This window comes from Eucalyptus grandis, chromosome 1 (genome assembly GCF_016545825.1).
Source record: "Eucalyptus grandis isolate ANBG69807.140 chromosome 1, ASM1654582v1, whole genome shotgun sequence".
Lineage (NCBI taxonomy): Eukaryota > Viridiplantae > Streptophyta > Magnoliopsida > Myrtales > Myrtaceae > Eucalyptus > Eucalyptus grandis.
Genome location: NC_052612.1, coordinates 48,936,555 through 48,959,593, shown reverse-complemented (window position 1 = coordinate 48,959,593; position 23,039 = coordinate 48,936,555). Strand labels below are relative to the sequence as shown.

The following is a 23,039-nucleotide window of genomic DNA, read 5'->3' as shown; positions in this document are numbered from 1 at the left end:
GGGCAGCCTATGAGAGCTTGAAATTTTTCTGACAGGCGGAACCACGAGCGACATGTGTCACAAGGTAAGTGGACATGTGTCACAAGGTACGTGGCATAGCTATGGTATGGTACTATCTTCTCAATTAGGCAGTAAACAACAAGAGATGGGGTAACCTTTGCAAGTCTGAGAATACTACGGAAGTTACAGGAGTACATAGACTGTCATGTCCTTTGAAAAAGACCATCGCGTGGAATGTGTTGGCTGCGTGCGTTGCCAAGCATTTCCATGGTCGACTCCTGAACCAAACTCTTAATGAAGCTGATAACTTGGCGTCATCTGCTCCACTAATCACAACCCCCAGAGCCCACCAAACCAAACTCGTAATTACTCACTTTCCCTTATCTCTGCTGTTGTTTTCTCTGAGTTTCTTCCTCGACTCGGTGCAGTTTTCAGTAGAGAGTCGTACTTGATTGCAGATAATGTGGTGGTTCGGCCGGAAGGGAGCGTCGGGTTTCTCGTCTTCTTCCACGGCCGAGGAGGTCACTCATGGAATCGACGGCTCGGGCCTCACCGCCATCGTCACTGGTCACTTCTTTCACGCTCTTTTCTCAGATAACACTCGAACCTTTCGTTATCCGAAAGCCTATCGCTAAGACTTTTCGTGGGCTCCTTTGCTTTCATCCGTTCGATGTGGGAATAGTCGTCTCCTTTGCTTGCGTGTTCATTGATTCGTTCTTTGGCTCCATAGCTTTTGACGTCTTTTCCTCATGCTTAAAATTTTGTTCGCAGTCTTGTCTAGTCGACCGTATAGAGCTTTTGTTGTCTGATTTCACTTCGTGGCGAGCAGGTGACCATATGCGTGTCTAGAAAAGAACACATGGCTGCTTGTAATATGATGATGATCTGGTTGCTCGGACTTTAGAGGTCGTGTCAGTGTTTAGTCCCACTCTAATTTCATTGATTGTTTTGGTACTTCAGTACTATGCTTGTCTTGACAGCGCCATCTTTCAATGTCATGGAAAGAGGAGCATCATGTTTTTTGGGCATGATGAGTTGATTCTTGCTCTTTCGTGTGAATGCTATCCCAACTGCAGGAGCGTCCAATGGCATAGGTAAAGAAACTGCCCGTGTCCTTGCCCTGCGCGGTGTGAATGTGGTCATGGCCGTCAGGAATATGGCTGCTGGTCGTGATGTCAGAGAAGAAATAGTGAAGGAAATACCTAGTGCAAAGGTAGATGCGATGGAATTGGATCTCAGCTCAATGGTGTCTGTCAGGAAATTTGCATCCAACTTCAATTCATCCGGTCATGCACTAAACATCCTCATGTAAGAAAGATTCAAATTTAAAACTCTCTGTTCTTTTCCATGGTAAAATATCTCTTTCCCCCCTCCCAACACCCTCAGTAAGGTCAACTCAAACCGTAATATTGGAGGGGGAATGCATACAAACCAGATCCCTTGGTAGGTTCACATGCATTCAGGAATGTACTAGTCTTCTCTGCTCATTCTTACTTAATTTTTTATCTGAAAGTAACAATGCAGGAATTATGGCAACACCATTCATCTTATCAAAAGACAACATAGAGTTGCAGTTTGCCACAAATCACATAGGTAAAAAATGGCATGTGTTTTATTCTGTTGAAAGAGTTTATGCAAAAAGTGCTGTACTTTCTGAGTGCGAAATTTCCTCAATGATGGCATGCCTTCTGCAATCAACTGCTGCATCTTATCATGCTTCAGGATTTACCCATACTTAAAATGGCCATTTAAGCTTTCTGCATCTCATCTGGCTCTCCTGAAACTCTCTCTGCAGGTCATTTCCTTTTGACAAATCTTTTGCTGGATAACATGAAGAAAACAGCTCGTAAAAGTAGCAGGGAAGGAAGAATTGTGAATGTGTCTTCAGAGGCTCACCGATGGACATACAATGAAGGCATCCGGTTTGATAAAATCAATGACAAGTCAGAGTAAGAAATGAAGTTTCCTTTAGTACTCCATCAAAGATGGTTAATGATGCCTGATTTCCGTATATCAAAACTCTTTTGGAGCAAGTGGCTCAGTGATGTGCTGTTCACTTTGGTTTTCCATGAATTCTGGAGGCTGGACTATTTGACTACTAAAGACACCTTCTCATCTTTTTAGTCATTGTTGGTCAATGAGCCTGAATGAAGTGATATGAAATTTATTTGGTGCATGAACTCAGTATTAAAGGGCTTTTCACTCCTTCTGGAGTTAACTTTGTTCGTTCAAGGCGATGTGGTACATCTATTGCTTCTCTCCATGCCATGAGCTAGGAGATCTCCTAAAATTGACTGATGAAGCAAAAACAATTTTCCAGGATGACTTCTTGAGAAGCCTCTTTTCAGTAGTTTTACATTTTCCTGACTGCACTTTCACTTCTCTTGTGTAGGTACCATGGATACAAGGCCTATGGACAGTCCAAGCTCGCCAACATTCTCCATTCTAACGAGCTAGCAAGGCAGTTGAAGGTAAGAAGTTCTTTTAAGTTACATTCAGATGGGACTTTCCATAATGTAGTTTGATAAATAAAAGAGTAGAAGAGTAGCTCTCGGTTTTGTCAAATAACCATGAGAGTACTAATCACTCAATATGCAGCAAGTGATCTAATCGATCCTTGGCCTTTCTTTGTCCTGTCATGAGCATGGCCACACATTGACCTTTTGCCTTCTCATTGTTGTTTTCGCTTTATTATTCTGCTTGTTTAGTGTTGATCATTTTTTTTATATCTTAAATATGAACATTTGAATGGTGCACCCACCCCGCGGTGGACGAGTTGGTTCACCTCAGCCGGAAGGGTAGAGGTTCAAAACTTCTCGCCCCCATTGCGCGACTTACCTGCGACGCCGTGGGAGGTGGGTCCCTGTGGTGCCACCCCGGACTTACGTCGTCGGCTGTCGGCTGTATGACGGTTCCCGGGTCACCAAAAAAAAAAAAAGAACATTTGAATGGTGTATAACTTCCAAACAGCTTATAAACCATTATATCCCTGTATTTGGCTCCCATGAAGGATATTTCCTGGAAAACTTTGGATGTCCATCTATTCAATTATAAAATTGACTCTGAGGCCCTATATGAGCTTAAAGTTTTTGCGATAAAGTTACGGAACATCTCTACTTACTAATTTTACCCTTTTACCTTGCATACTGATCAGGGAAGTTTTCAGACTTGCTACACGAACTTCCTTTCTGCTATACAGGGGAAAATTTCGGTCGAATAATAATTTCTTGGTCCTGCCGGAGTTGTCCTTTCCCCTTTGTGAACATTGGAATTGGAAATAGCATCACGAAGCAACTCTTTAATCTGTAGAGAAATCAACCTAATAGTACTTAGGATGACAAATCTTTTTCAAATTCTTTCTGTGAATGAACCGCAGTTTTCTGTTTAAATAACTGAAGGGCGCACTGGATTGACGACAAAGATGGATTGCTGAGAAATTTTCCTTTTTTGAATTTGCCATAGTGTTTAATGTTGAAATATTTTGAATATTATGCAGGAAGATGGGGTGAATATAACTGCCAATTCTCTCCACCCTGGAGTAATTGCTACAAATCTTTTCCAACATAACATCATATCCAGCGGTATTTCCATTGCATCTCTGACTTGAAATCTGACTAAGTTTGAGTGCTATGTTTGCTAGTGTACTCCATGGTAAAAGTAAAGGTCTGAGAGAGTGCTTTGCTATCTGATTGAAAAGTTTGCAATCCTGGGGATGAAAACTCATGCATCTTCTGTGAAAAAAGAGAATTTACTAAGGAGAAAAGGGGGAAAAATGGAGAGAGTTATGCATGCACCAGGAAGTGTTGAGTATTTTTAGTGCTGATCAACTGTGTTTCATGCTTTTCATAGTGCTAGCTTCTATGTTTGTGAAGTTTCTGAGCATCTGGGTGATGCTTCTTAAGTTGTTTCGACAATTAGCAATAACCATGTCTTGCTTCTTTGGGGGTTAATGCTGTGTTGCTCCTTTTTTTCTTTTTCTTGTTTTTGGTTTTGAAGGCATAACCTGACTTTCTTTCTGTTCTGAGCTCATTCAATAACAGACTCACTCAAAATGCATTTTGCACATGTTTTGCTTTAAGCATTGCTGAATTGGTAAAATATGTAGTACATTTTTCAGCCCCAATCCAGCTTTGCCCCTGTTTTGGTTTCATGCAGGTTTTATGGCGGGAGTCGGAAAACTTTTGTTTAAGAGTGTTCAGCAGGTAAATCTGTATAGAGATAAGTCACGTCTGTCATAGCTAATGTGGATTATTTACCCTTCTTCATGGCTGTGCATCGTTTAGAACCAGTAAACCATGTCATTGATTAGGTGTTTAGCTGTAGAAGAGACGGGAACTGTTTCTCCCAGCAGTTCATTCTTTTCTTAACACCTGTGAACAGCGCATGCTCTTAGATTCCGCCCCGTAAGTTAACACAGAGGTAGTGATGAGTATGACAGTACTATTCTCCTAGTATGGAATGTTTTCTGTTGGCCTAAACCATAGTTTCCTTCTCCAATTTCTGCCGACTGATCATGTAGGGGGCTGCAACGACATGCTACCTGGCGCTGCATCCTCAAGTCAAGGGGGTTCGCGGCGAATACTTTTCGGACAGTAACTTGGCTAAGGCAAGCTCAAAGGGCAAAGACGTTGAGTTGGCCAAGAAACTCTGGGATTTTAGCATGAATTTGGTCAAGTGACGCATTTGGGATCCGTCATGCACTGCTATGCTGGAAAACGAAACACAATAGTATTTGAGTACTGTTAATAGGGTCATGCCAACGCTTGCTCATGTCCCTTTTTTAGTTTATTCATCAAGAGATAATTCGATTTTCAGTACTGATCATCCGCAACAGTTAATGCAAGAAAAGCGTATGTATGAGTAGCTTTTTTCTTTCATCTTTTTTTTTGGGTCTGATATGTATGAATAACTTAAATCATTTTTATTTTAGATGTTTGAAAGTATTACGGGGACGCTTATAAACAAAATCCACATTAGTGCGTCCTAATAATTCACACGTATCGGAGCCAATGTGAGTTTTCAAGTGAAATTCTTTCTTAGAGGGATATTTTTGAAATAATCAAAATATGGAATGAAAACAAAAGTCAAGAAGAGTATTTTCTATGTTGAAACTTCTAGCATGAATTATTTGAGTTAGAAAAAGCATCAAATTTCAGAATCCCATGGGTCTGACCCAAGTTGTACAAGACTAAATTTTCAATTGCCTTGGTATTTTTCTCCTCTTTGGTCGAAACTTTCCCTATTTGGGTGGTAAGTTTCTTCCACAACCGTCGGTAAATGCAACTCATTTGTAGAATCCATCTAGGTCGCCTTAAATCTCTCGCAAAATCAACTTCCTCAAAGCTCAAACTTTGAAATCGGTCCGCCGCTTGGGTGATGTATCTTAACAAACAGAATGAAATTTGATCTCTTAATTCATCTGGGGTCATATTGTACATACAAGAAATAGTACAGAGTGATATATGGTGTTACATACAAGTGAAATGGCTTTGCCAGTGATAATGAACAAGACTTTGCAGGCTTGGCAAATCCGCAGCTGCTTCCCGAGCAACCGCTGAAACCTCGACTGAGCTTACCATTATCTGTACATAAGTGTGGACCCCCAAAAAATTAGTCCGAAAGCTGTATGATTTACCAGCTGAAACTTCTCTTTAGTTTAGCATGGCGACCTACCGAACCCATTCCCCCAAGAGATTCTCATATGATGGACCGTTTTCAAAATCCTGTCCCATGAGCCAAAAGCGCCTCCAGTCGATTGGGCGTCATCCATTTCATACTCTTAACTTTGAAAGAGTAGAGAGTGTACGGTACCACTTTTTACACTGAGGGGAATGACCATCCCGCTTTGGTGCGCCAACTCTGTCAAATAGCTCACCCCAGCTTGCATTTGGACAATCAATAGTAACACGTCTCTTGAGCTCTTATTCCAGGAATTCTAAAATCTCCTAGCATCCTTATTGTGAAAAATAGCTCCCTTAGTATCTCACCAATTGAACGCAGCAATCCTGTTTAGCCAGACAAGTGAGATGACCTATTTGACGATTAAACATATCGAGTCAAACACCATTGATCCGACTAGGCAGTGGAGAACTGGGTCCAAGATCCAGGGTCAGGTGTGCCTTCACATGATCCCTCAGGAGCTGCTGAGACACGCGTTCTGCCGATACTGACTGTCCATCACGTATTTCCCCAGGAGGCGACCTCCCAAATGGCTTTCCCATAACACCATTATCTGAGCATGATAGTTCTGGAAAGATCTGAGATCCCAGCTGCAACCCTCGAAAGATTTCCTGGTTTGTGTCATGGTAAGAGGACCCACCAATGTAGAGACTGTTTGAGGTTTTCGGTAAGCTCCCACCTCCCTCATTCAGGTATAATGACTGCTTCATCTGATGAAATGGGATAGCACCACTACCACCTGTTAAGGGAGTGCATGAGCCTGAAGCAGTTCGTGGGCTAGAAATTGGTGAAGGCGACATTCTTCCATTGAAATGTTGCGGTGCCCTTGCATGTAGAAGAGGGCTTCCAACAGGCGAGACGGGACATGATATGTTTCTTGGAATATGCACGTCACTGTAATCGGATTGAGGAGATTAGAAAAAAGTTCGTCACAAACTATATTGTTGCTTCCAGACACATCAGATGCAAAATGCTATAAGGAATTTATACTCACTAAATATTTGTAGAGGATATGCATATATATTCTAATGTGCTTCTGCAAGCACGTGCACAGAGAGAGAGAGCGAGAGAGAGAGAGAGAGAGAGAGAGACAAACCTAACATGAGAACCAGGTTTAATTATTCTAGATGAATGGACTGCAAGTCTATCAGATTCAAAAGAAGTGTTTCTTTGTTGCCCAATGCCCTGCAAAGTATAAATGATTGGTAAAGTCACCTCACAAGTCAACCATCTATAAGGAAGCACCAATGTTGTGACCAATAAAAGCATAAAAAAATAAAATAAAAAAATAACAAGGGTCCTAAAGGACTTGATAAGACGTCCCAGAGTTTATCACACAAACATTGAGCAGTCCTGATATTTCTACAAACTGCTCGATAATGATCTTTATACTGCTGGATGAGCTTTTGGTTCCTTTGATTCTCAATTCTCATAGAATCCATGCATTTGAACTGCCCTTATTTGCCATTGAGTCTAGTTCATTTGCTTTATCTCAAAGCATCACAACATGTACAGTGGTCTGCTGCAGCTCTTTCAACAACCATGAAAATCGTATAGTATCATCTACCAAAAACTAAAATTCCAAAATTCCTAATAGAGCACACACAAATGATAAATATTGAGTCCCAATAGAAAACTAAGATTCGGCATGGCGATACTAACACTTTTATCTCCTCACAGCAGTTATCAGAATGAACCATACACTGCATCCTAGAAACTGACGCTGTTCATTCTTTCGACTTGATGGACACACCATCTTAAACTGAAGGGGGGAACGATAGATTCTCTTATGGGAGAATTTACGGTTCAAATGACATCATCAGAAGAATGAGGTAGCATTGCCCAATGAAGTGGCACCCACTATTGTGCAAAGTGCAAGAAAAAAAAGGTACCATAACAATTTCTAGCCTCAGCCCATTATTCATAAATAAACTAGTCAGAGAAACTACCAGGGGTTTCATTGGAACTGCAGCCCCAATGTGTGGATCTGAAGGATCAGGCCCCAAAGTTGATCTTTCAAGTGATGCAGCAAACTTCACAAAAGGGTGCTCTAGAAGCTGAGCAGCTGTAGGACGATTTAGCGGATTTCGTTGCAGACACTGCCTTACAAAATCCTTTCCCTCTTCAGAAAGGCTGTCTGGAATTGTAGGGAGTTCCTTGCTATTCCCTATCTTAAACATAGCAGCAACCTATGCATCACACAAAAGGCAAACAAACATTATTCACCTTCAATGTTGAACTTCAAAAATGTGGGGTTCAAATTTATAAGCATCTTTCTGAGTTGACTGACCCCTTCATATTGGCTCCAAGGTGGTTTTGTTGTGGCCATTTCCAAGACAGTGCATCCAAGGCTCCATACATCAACAGCAAGATTACAACCGTTTGAGTTCTTTATAACCTGGGCCAGATATCAAATTTAAACTATTAATCTAGAAAAATAGTCGAAAAAAGATTTGTGATTGAGATGCTAAGCTAGAGAGGAAGTTACCTCGGGGGCCATCCAATATGGGCTTCCCTTAAAAGAAAGGGGACACGACTGTCCAGTTATCTGCAAAATTAAATAAAATGGAGATTGGATTAACAAAGGTGACTTGCAAACCATGGCGAACCTCTAGCAAAAGCACAGATAAATACTAGGCATGAATGATTCAAATCATACCAACAACCATAACAATTAATGAGAGAATTATACAAGCATTGTGATTCAAGATTGTGATAATAGCCCATCAGAGTACATACTTGCAGCCATTCTTTTCTCTCTTTTCACCTAAGATATTCTACAAACACAAGGCTCCATTGCTACAATTAGCTTAATCAAGTACTGTAAATGTCTTCACTCACATGCTTTGCCATCCCAAAATCTGCCAATTTAACACGGCCGGTTGGATCTACGAGTATATTAGCTCCTTTTATATCCCTGCAGAAGAAAGATGGTCAAGCAAATCTGAAAAGAAGCTTCTGCTTTGGGATTGTCAGATTAGAAAGAGATAGTTCTTGCCTGTGAACGGTATTCTTAGCATGCAAATAAGCAAGACCTGACAATATTTGTTGAGTATAACTACGTATGGCGTGTTCACCAAGTTGTCCATATTCTTGGAGAAGCTTATAAATTGAACCACCGGATACATACTCCAGGTAGATATAAAGTTTGTCATCCACCTGCTCAACCAATATAACAGAATTTACTAAATACATCGAGTACTAAAAGACCCCACAAATGCAATTTCATGAGTTAGGCAAAAACTGTACTTCTTTACATCAGCATCCTTGAAAACAGAGGAGTATTGGCATCAAGCCTAGCAAAAAGAAAGGAAATAACTGAATTATGAACATACATTTTCTGAACCATAATACTGCACAATATTTGGGTGCTGTAGCCGACTCAATAGCGCAATTTCCTGCAGAACCCAATAGCACGTTTCAAAGGCTTATGACGGTCCAGAAGAAGCAAGAGAATTCATATGAACCAACAGACCACACAGAGAGGGACAAAACATGATTAAATCACCTGCATCAACTGTTTTGCACTTTCCCTTGATTTAGCATCATCTGAAAATAGCGTAACCTCTTTCATTGCGCACATTTCCCCACTTTCACTGCATGAGTCAAACGTCAAATGGTCACATTTGTATGACTCTTAATATACATCTTAACTATTGTGTCTACGTTCTCAATGTTCAAGTCAGCCCTAATCTAATTGATTATTATCAGCTCATACTGTATGCAAGGAAATAAACCTATGCCAGCAAATGGATTTAACAATATTACCTGTTAAAGCCAACATACACGTGCCCAAATGTGCCTCTACCAATCAATTTTCCCTTTTTCCAGCGTGAACCAGGGCTTGCTGGAGTTTCTGACCTTCCTGGACTCCGTGGCACTGAAGGAGATGTAGCTGCAGAATTTGGATGAGAGAAAGGTGAGGAATTGGAAACTGCTACAGGAGGAAGAGGCAGACGATGACTTTGTTGTTTCCCATCATCAGGCCAAGTCGTCTGTGGCTCAATGGACGACCCTCCAGCCCTAGGATGTGTTGGTGTTACTGCACCACTATGAATTCTAGAGCTAGGCCCAGGACTAGCCATCCGTGGACTTGGTATGGGAGAATACTCAGGGCTGCCCCTGCTTTGCTGCCAAAACAACTGTCCTGACATATCACCTCCCATAGAATTGTGTCCAGAGTTGTGACCAGAACCTGGACTGGAACACTGGCCAGAGCCAGGGCCAAGTAGCGTAACATCTGCATAATGCTTTCCCGACCAGAAAGCCGAATTCACAACTTGCTCGGTGCCAAACCCTCTCAATGGGCTTCTGGAAGGACTGGACATGGAGCTGTCTGGAGCACTATATAATGTACCGGAGAATGGAACTTGCAGATTTGGCAAATGACTGTTTAAAGGTCTCTGCTTCGGTGATGCAGGGGAAACATGATTGCCTAGACAAAGGTTAGCTGGTCTTCTGGCTTCTCTTGGACTTATATGGGCAACAGTAGGTTTCTGATCCTTGAGTATCAATCTTCCGAGAACAGAAAAGATAAATTTGTCAAAACACAGACTCATTCTACGAGCAGGGAGGTACACAGTTAAACAATTAGAGAGGAAAAAAATAAAATGTTCAAACCAAACTATGGTAATTGTTTCCACCAGAAAGAAAATGTAATTGTTAGACACAGGCTTACCTGGAAGGACTGCTTGCAGTAGTTCTGGCCCCATTATCATAGTCAGTTGCACAAGGACTACGCTGCCGGGAGTCCGCAGGATCCTCACTATCAATGGAGCCCTCACTGGAAACTGAAGCGGTGACCAAGTCTCCATCTAATTCGGCATGATTTGCCTTGCTACGTATGCATGCAGGTCTGGGGAGAGGTAGGCGAGGTAGAAAAAGGTTGGGGCCTTTATCCGACCGAGGTTTCGGCACACTGATCCCAGAATCCGTACGACCAACACTTGCAGGGTGAGGACCAGGAAGTGGAAGTGGCTGAGCAAGTGGCCTTTCAGCAAAACTTTGGCATCTGGAAACTGCCTTAGAAGGAGAAGGTGATCGCGATTCTGCTCGAGATAATGATCCCTTCTCTGAGACTGTGTCACAATGTCTACGTGATCCTCCTGATCTGATGTTCAATTTCCCATCAGAAGGATTTTTGAATTTGCGATGCAATGTATCAATGAAACTCTCCTTGTTAGTTTTCTTCTTAGCGTCCTTATGTGATGACTTCCCCCCCCACCACGAAGGCATCCTCGCACTTTGATGCTTGTCACGATGGCAAGCTAGTTCAACAAATTAAACCCATCCACATACAGTTAAACTAGAAATTAGAGCCTCCACATGATGTCACTGGAAAGACATCCGAGATTATCTTTTTGCCACAGCTAAGTTTGGTGTGAATACAATAGCAAATACACAATGCCTAGGAGGACTGAGCAAGCTTTAAACTGGAGCATGGATGAGTCAAACAAGCAGAAACACAATTGAATGCCTGCTTTGATTTACTGGGTTCTCAGAACTTCCTGTTCACAGTATGTATAACCTGAACACATGTGAAATAAGAACATTTATATATGTAAATACCATGTTTTTCCAAAAGTAGTACAAAAACTTACTACTCACTTAAACTGGAAAATCCACTTGTCCAAGATTATTCAGAAAGCAGTCCTGAAAATAGCCCCTCTCTCCAAGATCCAGTAGTTGCAAACAATCAGATAGCCTAGGTTGAGTGTTTCTGTACAAAAACCATTTGTCATCCTCGAGATTTATAACCAAAAAAAAAAAAAAAAAAACAGCATCTACCAACTAAGCCAAACAGCGATGTCTAACTTGCCGGATGGCCCCGACATGGAGCAATTTCAGATAACCACGAGCATATTATGGAATAACTTGACCATTTCAATACGAGAGTTACCTATATGCCAAGCGTCCATTCCCTATAGAATCTATGATAAATTATCATGAAAGAAGCAAGTAACCATAAAGATGCACAATGTTCTTCACTCCGATTAATTAGTAGCATGGATTCACTGAAATTCGCCACTCTCCTAATTAGAGCAAAAAAAAAAAAAAAAAAAAATTCTTTCTTTAACGCATCAAGAATACCAGAGTGGACGATAGACTCCGAAATTTACTAGACCTTCCCGATCACGCGCGCGCCCCGCAAGTAAGCGAACTGCTACCGAAAGACCAGCAAGCAAACACAATGCAACCCACTAAAATTCCCCAGAAAACCCAAGCACGAGCACGCGATTCCCAAAAACGCCCACTTTCCCATCGCCCGCCATCACTCCTCCCGCTACCCCCCACAACGGCCGACGATCTACACGCGATACAGATCTACACACGAGCGCGAGAGCCCCGCGGGGAGGAGGAACAACATACACGGCGCGCAGCTGATTCAGCTCGATTCCCCCCGAGAATTCACCGGAATTAGAAGACGGGTCGTCGCCGCTCGCGGCGGGGAAGCTCCGGGAGCTGAGCAGCCCCCGAGCACACTGATTGGCGATTGCCCCCTCCCCACCCCCGGAAGAATCGAGCGGGCAGCGCGCCCCCGAATCTGGAGCGATTGGCGACCGCCGGAGCGGAATCGGAACCCTAGGCGCGCGGCGGAATGCGTCGGCAGGAATCGAAGCTGGGGGGAGATTTTGGGGAGGATTCGCTGCGAATTTTGAGAGCGCAGCAGCCTGTGTAGAGATCGCGTACAGAAAGGGACTGAAACAAATGGAGAGAGAAGAAGGAAGAGAGAGAAAGAAGAGAGAGAAGTGACTGTGTCTTAGTTAAGACATAAGTTGTCTCTACGTTGATTGCGAGTTGGATTTTTATATATCCCCGTGTTTTTCTTCCGGTAAAAACGTATTTTAAAAAAAGGCGAATATCATTTTCGGTCTTCGTCTTCTCCTTTTCCTTTTCCTTTTCTTTCTTTTTTCATTTTTCATTTTTTTATTTTTTGCCGTGTCATTCTCGGACGCGAAATCGTCTTCTTCTCTTTTTTCTTTTTTCTTTTCTCTCGGGGTGTTACGTTTTTTTTTACTCTTGCGTCAATTCGAGAAGCTTAAAATAATTTTTGACTTGGAATTAGGGAGTAGGAGTGGGGAGAAATTTTACGTAGCCAGCAAGCTTCTCATTTTTTTTTTTGGGGAAAGAAATTGACTCCTTCGGGAAAATAAAAATAAAAATCATCGTCCTCATCATTCGTTGTTTTATTTATTTTTTAATCGAGTCATGATCCAGTCTCCGACTAGGTAGGCCGAAGTGGGAGTCCGACTGTGCCGGCCGCGGGTCATTTTACGCTTTTGCCCTCGGTAGCGGGACGGCGGCCCACATTTCGCTTCCCGAGCTTCTTTCTTTTTCTTCATCCTCCTCCTCCTCCTTTTTTCTTTAAAAAATATATTTTTTCTTTGCTTTACAGTCCAGCTACAGAGTTATGTTGTAGAGTCGTTGTAAACGGCTTTGCAAATTCAACATGGTTATTTGCAATTGAGAAATAGGAAATTTATTTGATACAACTTTTATGATCTTAGGTACAAGAGAGTTATCACGCAATATATCAATAATGTAGATCATAGTTACATGTATCTTTAGATTAAACCAAATATTAAGATTCCATTGCAATTTACGTAGCTTCAATGACTAATGTCGATATAGTGCAATAACCATGTATTCGGTTTATTTTTTTTGCTAAAATAATTATTCTCCATTTTTTTATTTCATGGGAGAACAACATTTGTGTTATCTTTATTTGATCACTCGAAATGACTGATGAGCGAAGCTGGATTAGACTAGGCCAAGCACACCCATCGACATACAAAAGTACATAATAAATTTGCATATAGGCGAGCTTGGCCAAATTGGGCTAGGCTCTACAAGTATAGGGCCTTACTAAAGCCTTGCCCAAATGCCAAGTTTATGATCATGTCTACTTATCACATGTTAGGAAATTGATACTACATGAATATGTCATTTGATGGGAAGATGAGCAGTTTCATTGAGAAACCCATGTCAATGAGCTTCTGTGTCGTCGTAAAGTGCTGAAACAATGAACATTTAAACAGTGATTTTCTGATTCCATGGATAGTTGACCACGTCTTCACCGGCAAAATCAATTGGTTGCGGGACTTCATCGCCCCTTGTGAAGATGGGTAGTGCGGATGTCAAACGGGAAGGAGAATTTGTCATCCTTAGTCAAAGCTCCGAGCTTAATCGTCTCGCGAGGCTTGTCAGGTGCATGAGGAAGCCGAATCTCTACGTCCATGACCTTAAATTATGGAAAAAAAAAAAAAAGAAAGAAAGAAAGAAAGAAAGAAAGAAAAGGAAACGTATTAGCCACGTGGCCGAATCTATGGAGTGAAAAAGATAAGGCGCAAAATAGGAAGAACCTGCGGATTAGTTCAAGGGGCCTAGGTTCTCGTCATTTCCCGAAATGAAGTTGACCCTAATTCTAGTAAACGGTTAATCGCGTCCCTCGAATGAGGCTTCACGACGCGTTTGACCGTGCCGGATGGAATCCGGAGGTCAAAAGACGGAGCGGAATGCGACTTTTCGGCTGCTTGCGATTTCTGAGTTCCCGTCGATACGATCCTCCACTCCAGCGAAAGGGCGGGTCTGCTTTGACCGAGAACGGGTCGTCGGTTTGAAAAGTTGGGCACTAGCGATATTCTATTTTATTGGAGAGGTCGAGCCGAATCCGAGACTCAGCAACTTTCGAGGGGGTAGTGGAGTCGACCAATTCCCTAGAATTTCTCTCGGTCGAGACGTTCTGGACTCGTTTTGTTTTGACTTGATTTCATTCCCTTTGGGACAGCGAAAGGATTGCGAAATGCTCTTAGAATAATACAACACGTTATCACTTCTTATGCTTTGACCATGCCAATCATCTAGATAAATAATAAAGAACCGATATACCAAAGCAAATATTACTTTAAAATTGAGTGATTGCTTCTTCAAAATAACTTCCAATTATTGCTCCTTAAGGCGTGACATCGATATCTTAGGCCTATTTGTTTCGCGAAAAATGTGACGTTCTTAAAAAATATTTTCTATAAAGTCATTTTTCAGGAAAATGAAAATATTTTCCAGTAATTGACTGTAACTTGAAAAATAAATTGAAAATTATTTTCCATCGTTTGGTTTCCTAAGTAGATATACCACATCCGGGTTGTAGTGAATTACGCATAAATAGTCGGAAAATCGAGCATGAGCACTAAGGCACTGGATTTGGCCTCAATGGGCCTTACCCTACGCATGGGTGTTTGGGTTCAAGCACAAGCATGGCCATTAATCCCAAGTCCGGTCTCAATGCACAAGCATGGCCATCAATCCCAAGTTAGGTCTCAATGCACAAGCATGCCAGGTACCGAGGATATGCACTCCAATGTCTTAGGTTAATGGAATTGGGTGCGGGTGTTTGAGATTTGGCATGGCCACTGAAGTCCTAAGCCTGACCTCGATGGACCCAAGCCAGCCTCAGTGGATAGGGGCGTAGTTATTAGATCCTAAGCTCGACCTTAATGGACTTAGGCATGGGCACCGGAGTCCTAGGCCCGACCTTGATGGACTTGGACGGCCTTAATGGACAAGGAGCAGCACTAGGGTCTTGAGGTCAACCTTGATGGACCTAGGCATGAGAGCCTAGGTCTCAAGCTCGGCCTTGATGAACTCGTGTGTGGATGTCGGGGTCTTGGACTCGGCCTCGAGGCACCCAGGCCCTATGCTACTGTCCCGGGCTCGGCCTTGATGGACACGAGCTCGGGCTCAATGGATTTAGGCACTAGCATCAAGGTTTCAAGCCTAGCCTCGATGCATTTGATTTCGGGTGTGGGGACATAAGCATGGGTGTGGGGGACCCAAGCCCGACCTCAATGGACACAGGCACAACCTCAATGGACATAGGCACTAGCACCGAAGTCACAAGCTCGGCCTTGATGGACCCAATCCCGAGAGTAGGGTCAAGCCCAAGCACTATGGACCTGAGGCCAGCCTCAATGGAGCCATGCCCAAGTACAAGGGACTTGGGCACGAGCATGAGGTCTAGGGCTCGAGCCTAGTTGGGAGGGAGCTGGGTGACGGTACTAGAGTCCTAGGCCCAACCACCAGCACTGGTGTCTTGAGCCCAACCTTTATGGACTAGTGCCCAAGCACCAAGGTTCCCAACTTAACCTTTTGGACTTAGGCTTGACCTCGATGGACCCAGGCGGCCCTAGGCCTGGCCTTTAGAGCCAAATCTACTACCAAGAGCCCAAGAACAAACGTGTTTCTAGTCCAAACACCGGTATCATAATCATATTTTGGAAAATGATTTTGATTTTTTTAAAGTGAAAATTATTTTCCTGAATTTATCCATAAAAACATTTTTCTCTTGGCTCTTTTTCCTAAGCATATAAATGATGGAAAATAAGGAAAACGTTTTTCCGAATAATATTTTTGCAAAACAAACGGAGCCTAGGATATAAATACCATCTCTTTGATGATTATTTACTATATGATTGGGCAAGATTACATCGAAAGACAATCATTTGTTGAATCGGTCGCAACCCAATGCACAAGTTTTTGAAAAAATTGTAAGTATGTCCACTATTGCTGTCCTGTCTATCCTCGCAACAAAGCATAGCAGAAGTTGCACTGAATTCACAAATTCAAAAAGGAAAAAAGAGGAAAAAAACAAGAAAATTGATCCTCTTCTTTTTTATTTTCGCGAGAAGCAAAGAGGAGGTAGGAGCAACTACGTGCTCTTGTCATCTCATTCTAAGTCAAGTCGCGGGAGATCCGCCCTCGTGGTGTATAAGATTACGTTGTATATTATACTCTGCTGTCGTCCAGATTAACTAAAGGAAGTCCTGAAGGAAAAAAAAAAAACTATTCGGTGAAGGCTTGCAGAAGTCCTAGTTCTCTCTTTATAAAACCATTATCGTACGAGCTTGGACTGTAGAGGGCTTAACCTGTGGGCGCCTATGTGCTGGATTGGGGCCCGATGGACCAACTTGGTACCGCCGGGTATTACTTGATGCCAGAGAGTTGTTGATGAGGTTTTCATCTCCCGTCTGAAATTCTGATTATCGCATTCTGCACATGCCCATAGCCGTGAAGTTTACCGTAAAAAACTTCTGATATGTTTCCTAGCATTTGTTTAATGCCCAAGAGAACCCAGTTCGACTTTTGAATGTGATCATATCGTGAAATGTAAAAGTGATGCGTGTTGAAGATGCCTTTTGAGTGACAATAAGATTTTTTATGGAGAACATCACCACCAAGACATAAATGTCACTTCACCGGTTTAGGATAAAAATCAAGATAAATGAAATTCACCACTAAAACCTAAAGGAACAGCACTGGTCAAGAATAAGGGATTTTGAGATAGGATAAGTTCACCATTAAGGTCCAAAGGAAATCACCGATCAAGCACAAAGAACTTCTCGATTCACCATCAAAGAACTTAGATAAAGAATCATAATAGAAATTCGCTCATTTGAAGAAAATCACACTTATATTCAAATGCCAGTCTGGTTCGTCATCAAATGAGAAAATGGCTCTTGGAATCATAAAAACGAAATGGCTCTTGGTAAAGACTTTAAAAAAATATAGGACTAAATGCATGTTACCGAGATCAAATGCATGTATCTAATATTAGACTCAAAATTCATCCACTAGTCTTGGAAGCCAAATAGTCACCTCAAAAAATTAATAAACAGAAATGGAAATAAACCAAAACAACCTCCAATTACTAGGTAGTCAATTAGCAGCCTTGAAATCAATAACAAACATGTAAGTTGACATCTTGGTAGTTGATCAACAACTACTATGTTGATCATAACTAGCTTATAAAATTGACATCTTCAACATTGAATCCATCAAATCAAATTGTAGCCGAAATTGACCTTTGCTTGAAAGGGTAATGATTGGGCTGGACATAAGTTGAGTTTAAGAGTGGATCGATAGAAGTTGATACTCCCGCATAGAAAAACCCTCAGCTCTAGGTGGGAAATAAGCAAAATCAATATTATTCGTTGATCTGTTCCATCATCCCTAGAACAATAGATAGGATAAGAACCTGATAACGAATTCAGTGAGAATTGCCTTAATTAAAAGATCTATTGAGCATTCACTAGAGATGCTATTAGTTACTTCTTGTCATCTTATCAGTGCCAAACCTATGGCAGTTATAATAATGGTGGAAGGGACTCCAAACTTCAAGTGGTTCCAAAAGGATAGAGTGTAGCCGAGGTCCGGGGCACGGCGAGCCTGTTCACACACAATCAAGTTGGCCGCCGATCCAAGCAGTGAGAGATTCCCTGCAACGGTGCTCACCCAAGCTAATATGAGCCATGACTTCTTCTCGTTCGTGGCTGAAATAGCAGCCGCCGATGCAGCCACCTGGCTTCCAAGCAAGAGAACTGAAAAACAAAGTGTTAGAAACATTAAACTAAAGAAGTAAGGGGAGGTAGAAACATTAGAATAGGAATGTGGAATCTGTGTGGATATGTCAAGATAAGATACAGTAAGGGGAGGTAGAAACATTAGAATAGGAATACAGAATCTGCGTGGACATGTCAAGATAAGATACAGTAAGAGGAGGTAGAAACATTAGAATAGGAATGTGGAATCAGCATGGACATGTCAAGATAAGATACATAAATTAAGTATAATTAGGGGTGGGCATTGATCCGAGATCAATCCTGGACCGACCTTGGACCAACCCAACCTAACTAGTCCTAGTTTGATTCTCAAGAGGACTGGGTTGGTTTTTGGTTTTGGGACTCCTAGACCCTGCACTATTTGCCGTGTAAATTAGAAAGTGGAATGAAACCTAGCCCTAATTCAACCAAAAAAAATAAAAAAATAGAACCCTATTCTCTATTCATTTACCTAGCTGGCCAGGTTGCTTGCCTTTGTTCACTCACCCCGTTGCTCATCTTTAGCCTCTCCTCGCTCACCTCATGTGCAAATTTGAAATTTCAGTTATTACCTTATCTTATATTTATATTTACTATGTACTGACGTTTGTAGTTTAGTTGCTCAATGTCGTATTATTGATGGATATGTAATTTGAAATAATATATTTGTTCTTTCAAGAAATACAAAAAATGAAACAAAAAAATAATCAGTTCGTCTTGGGATGACCCTGGAACCGGATCGCACCCGTAAAGTCGGTCCGATCTTTGGTCCTAAGCTCAATAGGCTCAACCTTATGGTATTGTATGCAAGGTAAATGATCAATCAGCAAAATCTCGAATCAAGTATGCAGAAATCTTTGGTCTTACTTAAACAGGGTGGCGATGACAAATAGGTTCGAGGGATAGACATCAAACCAATTATAGTTAAAAAAACATGTGAGAGTTTAGGTAATGCATCCATGTTGTGCAATTGTTAAAACTTCTACAAAGATATTTCGGTCATCTGTAAACTGTTTGGTTTGAAGTTTCTTATCGGCACGATAGACAAGCCCTAGACCAAATAGGTAACCAAGTTGAGGATTCTGCTAGACTAATTAAATGTCAGGTTTATTCACGAGTAGCATCAACAATTCAGCATACCAGTTGGCACATTCGAAGCGACATTCGACAGCACCAAAATGACAACAGCAAGAACAGCTATCCCGCTAGTGAAATTGACTTTGGCATGTGGCTCCATCCAGTCCCAGAGAGTGCTTGGAATTCCAGTTCTGTTGAATCCATCGACCGTGATGAACATTCCACAAAAGAATATCAACAGAGAGTAGGAGACCTGGTGAAATCACAAAGAAATGACTTACAAAGCAAATCCCAAGTTCCCTAATCGAGAGTTCCGGCACATAGAATCCAGAGATAGACTATACCTTCTCTAGACAAGACTGAGCATCTTTAAACTCGAGAACTACGAGGGCCAGGGCGGCGGTTATAGCTGTCCAAGACATATTCAGACCCATCAACAAAGAGATCAGCATACCGATGGTGACAAGGTAAACGCGTGATTTCCACAATATCCTCTTATATCGAGAGGCAAGTGTTTCCTTCCCCTCCGAATGCTTCACTGGGAACACATCATTCAACCCGTTGACAGATACGACTTCCTTGGAAGCAGCCGTTTCATGCTTTTTCTGAGAAGCACCGTTGTGAAGCGTCTCTTCCGATGCAGTTGAGTTCCTAGCCAAGGCAGGCGCACTGCTTGAGACCTGGTGAATTTCATTCTCATAAGAAGTCAACCGGTTTCTAAGCGACTCGACTTGATTTGCATTCCCATTTACGGTTGAGGGAGGGCTCTGTATGTCCATTGGCTCGAACCTAGAGTTCTCTTCTTGCGAGTTTAGGTATGTGAAGTGTGACATTGTGGCAGGCGAAAATCGATGAGAACTCACATCTTCCTCAGCCACTACTTCAGAAGCTGCGTGTTCTTCGTCCTTTTGGACGGACAGTAGCTTCCAGTACATGCATAGAAGAATCAGCGCATTGACAAGAACCCCGATCGCCATTGGAGGAAGGAGTCCGACGAGAAAGCTCCCAAATGAGATCTTACTCTGTATGGCTATGACTAAATTTTGAGGATTCCCAATGGGAGTCGCCGAAGACCCAATATTGGCGCTCGAGGCGAGGGCAAGTAAAAAAGGATGCGGCGGGAGATTGTGTTGCCTAGCTATTTTAAGCACAAACTCAGTCAGAACAACACAAGACGTATCATTTGTGAAGAGAGCACTTGAAATGGCGGAGATCAAGCAAATCCGACAAAGCAAGTCATGTGCTCCCTTGCTTTTCCAGGAGAGCAATTTACCCAGATAATTGAACATATCGGCCTTTTCCAGATATACACTAACCACCATCGTCCCAAAGAGAAGGCCAAGGATTGGGAGGTCAATGGCAGCATAAGCTTGCTCTGGGGTTATGACCCGGAAAATCACCATAAGCATCGCTCCAAGGAGCGAACCTGCTGTTCTTCCTACAGGTAGGAATGGCACAGATGGGAAAACGGCCAATACCCAGAATATCGCAAAGGCAATAGACCCGAGAATCACTTTTTCGGTAGAAGCAAGTGCCATTTTTGGAAGATTTACAAGTTTCCCGAAATCAAAACTTCAATTGGCGAGGATTTTAATTGCTATAACTTCACCAGAGACATCCTGACAGGATACCAGAATCCATTACATAGAAAGCTAGGTGAACATCAGCACTAGGGAAGCTGTCAACTTTCGCAGCCTACAAAACCTTTCAAGGACTGAAAAAGGGTAATAGTTAGTTACAAAGTTAGATTACCGTCTCTTTCCCAGAAAGCGAGCCTGTCAATGAATTATGTATTTGTCTATATGGGAAAGAACTGAAGCCAAACTTTAAATTTGAACTTTTTTGTCTGCTGTTACTTTTTCACTAGAAAAATAATCTGAAGAGCAATCTCGATCGCCAGGGACAGGATAGAAAAACTTCGACCAACTTCTGGATTCTTTTCACTGACATAAGTAAAGAAAATATAATTATAAGAAAATTAAGGCAATTGGGAAATCCTACTTTTCTTGGTGATCCTTTTACTTGCCAACCGCAAATTAGTAAACTCCTGTTAAGGGTCACCTATAACAACTGACTTTGGGACACATCACATTAAAGTAGCGACACGAGAGGGATGATAAAACAATGCTGGAGCTCGAAACTGGGGGTATTAATTCAAGAAAAATTGCAGGTGCTGAACAGCATGAGCGAAAAACAAGAAAATGTAACTTGTAAAGCTGCAAAATTTACCTCAACTTTTGATCTTTATTAAGTCCCAAATCACAGGAAGGACTTCAGCAAAATTTGGTTCCTGGCGGTCAAAAACTCAAGAAGAGGACTCCATGGAGACATGGATGGACCCGACATGTCCAGGCAATGCCGATCACCTCACAACCGGAGGTGAAGAATTCGACTCTTCATCGCATGACTTTGCACAAAATGCTGCTTATCAGCTTGCAGTCACCACGCGCAATAATACAGTAGAAAATGAAGAGAACACTTCCTGGTATGCTCTTGGTTGAAACAAACAAATGGAGTTTTTCCTAGTTCCACATAGGAAAAGTTGAGAGGAAGTGGGCTAGTGTGAGAGTCTTTTAGTTTCTTTAGAATAAGCAAATGGGTAGCGAGTAAAATCCCACGATACTTGGGTGCGTGACTAGGAGGCGCACTCAGCACCATTATTTTTTACGTTTTATTTCGGATGTTTATCTTGCTAATTTTTATTAATCGAATGGAATTGACCTTGGCTTAGTAAACGATTAATCGCATCCGTCGAATGAGGCTTTGAAGGTCGTATTTATTCAATTGGTATCTTAAGAAGTTATGAAATGAAGTTTACCCTAGTTTTAGTAAATAGTTAATCGCGTCCGTCGAATGAGGCTCTACGATGCCAAATGGAATCGGAAGTGAAAAGATGAAGCGAAAATGTGACTTTTCGACTGCTTGCGATTTCTGAATTCTGTCATTACGATCCCTCCCTCTGGCGAAAGATGGGTCTGCATATGAATAGCTTGAGTTAAATGCATCTTTCTCTGATCCGAGTAATTTATTTCTCTTCTTTTGTTTACTTCCAATTTCAATGGATATCATCGCAAGGTGCACACCATTGAAATTTAGAAAAAAGTATCAAAAAAGTCATAAATTTATGCACTAGTATCAATTCAATGCTACACTTTTTAATTAGATCATTTAGTTCTAAACATTTTCACATTAATAACAATTGAGTCAATCCCGCCAATTTATGCCGAAAATTGCTAACATTAATGTCAATAGTCCTACATGGCACAACCAAAAACGTTAATGTTGATATTTTGATATAATATTAATTATTTTTTCGAATTTTTTCCTTTCCTTTTTTTTTTTTTTTTTTTCTTTTTCCTTATTGGAGGCATGCGGAGGTTGCCGACTGCCGGCGAGGGCGAGGGCTATGACGCCCTCATCGACAATAGGTGAGATTGGCCCAAATGCTGGTGAGTGCTAGGAAGTCCTCGATAGCCTTTGGCGATGGCCAGCCGTGTCTTAGACAAGACCCCTCGCCTGGACAAGGCCCTTCATCATCCAGGCAAAGCTGCCCTTGCTAGATCTACCAAGGGGTGGCCTTGCCGGCCTCTGGCTAGTGTTGGCAAAGTCAGCCCTTGCAAGAGGCCAATGAGGGTTTCTTAATGCTTGCTGGCCTTCACCCCTCCAACAAGGGTTGGGCGAAGGTGCCCCTCATTGGATTTGGTGAGGGGTGGCCTTGCTCAGCCCTCATCAACCCTCGGCAAAGATTGACTAGGGTGTCTCGACCCCCACCCTTGCTTGTAGTCAGTGATCTCCACCGACCATCATGAAGGTTGGTGGAGGAAAATAAGGAAGAAGGAGAAAATTAATATAAAATTAAAAAAATCAAATTATTATTTAAATTTTATATAAAAGTGTCAACATTAGCAC

At 42.0% G+C, this 23,039-nt stretch overlaps 3 protein-coding genes across 4 annotated transcripts; 1 reads left to right on the top strand and 2 right to left on the bottom strand.

The window, feature by feature from the left end:
• Nucleotides 1–207: 207 nt before the first annotated feature.
• Nucleotides 208–4,943, top strand: LOC104448534 (short-chain dehydrogenase TIC 32, chloroplastic). 2 transcript variants are annotated; one of them, XM_010062394.3, is made up of 9 exons: nt 208–362; nt 459–567; nt 1,077–1,308; nt 1,514–1,593; nt 1,796–1,949; nt 2,393–2,471; nt 3,497–3,581; nt 4,156–4,202; nt 4,520–4,943. In XM_010062394.3, the coding sequence occupies exons 2-9, from the start codon at nt 462–464 to the stop codon at nt 4,676–4,678; spliced, it is 942 nt and encodes a 313-aa protein (XP_010060696.1). In that variant the 5' UTR covers nt 208–362; nt 459–461; the 3' UTR covers nt 4,679–4,943. The 2 variants fall into 2 exon arrangements, with proteins under 2 accessions (XP_010060696.1, XP_039156671.1); XM_039300737.1 differs by lacking the exons at nt 208–362; nt 459–567 and adding an exon at nt 652–906.
• Nucleotides 4,944–5,383: 440 nt separating this feature from the next.
• Nucleotides 5,384–12,449, bottom strand: LOC104448523 (mitogen-activated protein kinase kinase kinase YODA). Its single transcript, XM_010062372.3, has 13 exons — nt 12,049–12,449; nt 11,287–11,398; nt 10,358–11,206; nt 9,448–10,194; nt 9,188–9,275; nt 9,015–9,077; nt 8,678–8,838; nt 8,521–8,596; nt 8,168–8,227; nt 7,970–8,077; nt 7,629–7,868; nt 6,776–6,864; nt 5,384–6,573 (listed from the first exon to the last, which is right to left on the bottom strand). The coding sequence occupies exons 3-13, from the start codon at nt 10,912–10,914 to the stop codon at nt 6,057–6,059; spliced, it is 2,706 nt and encodes a 901-aa protein (XP_010060674.1). The 5' UTR covers nt 10,915–11,206; nt 11,287–11,398; nt 12,049–12,449; the 3' UTR covers nt 5,384–6,056.
• Nucleotides 12,450–17,718: 5,269 nt separating this feature from the next.
• LOC104448514 (silicon efflux transporter LSI2-like) lies at nt 17,719–21,559 on the bottom strand. Its single transcript, XM_010062360.3, has 4 exons — nt 21,360–21,559; nt 19,475–20,844; nt 19,194–19,383; nt 17,719–18,053 (listed from the first exon to the last, which is right to left on the bottom strand). Exons 2-4 carry the CDS (start codon nt 20,666–20,668, stop codon nt 17,791–17,793), a joined length of 1,647 nt encoding a protein of 548 aa, XP_010060662.1. The 5' UTR covers nt 20,669–20,844; nt 21,360–21,559; the 3' UTR covers nt 17,719–17,790.
• Between the last annotated feature and the right edge of the window lie 1,480 nt (nt 21,560–23,039).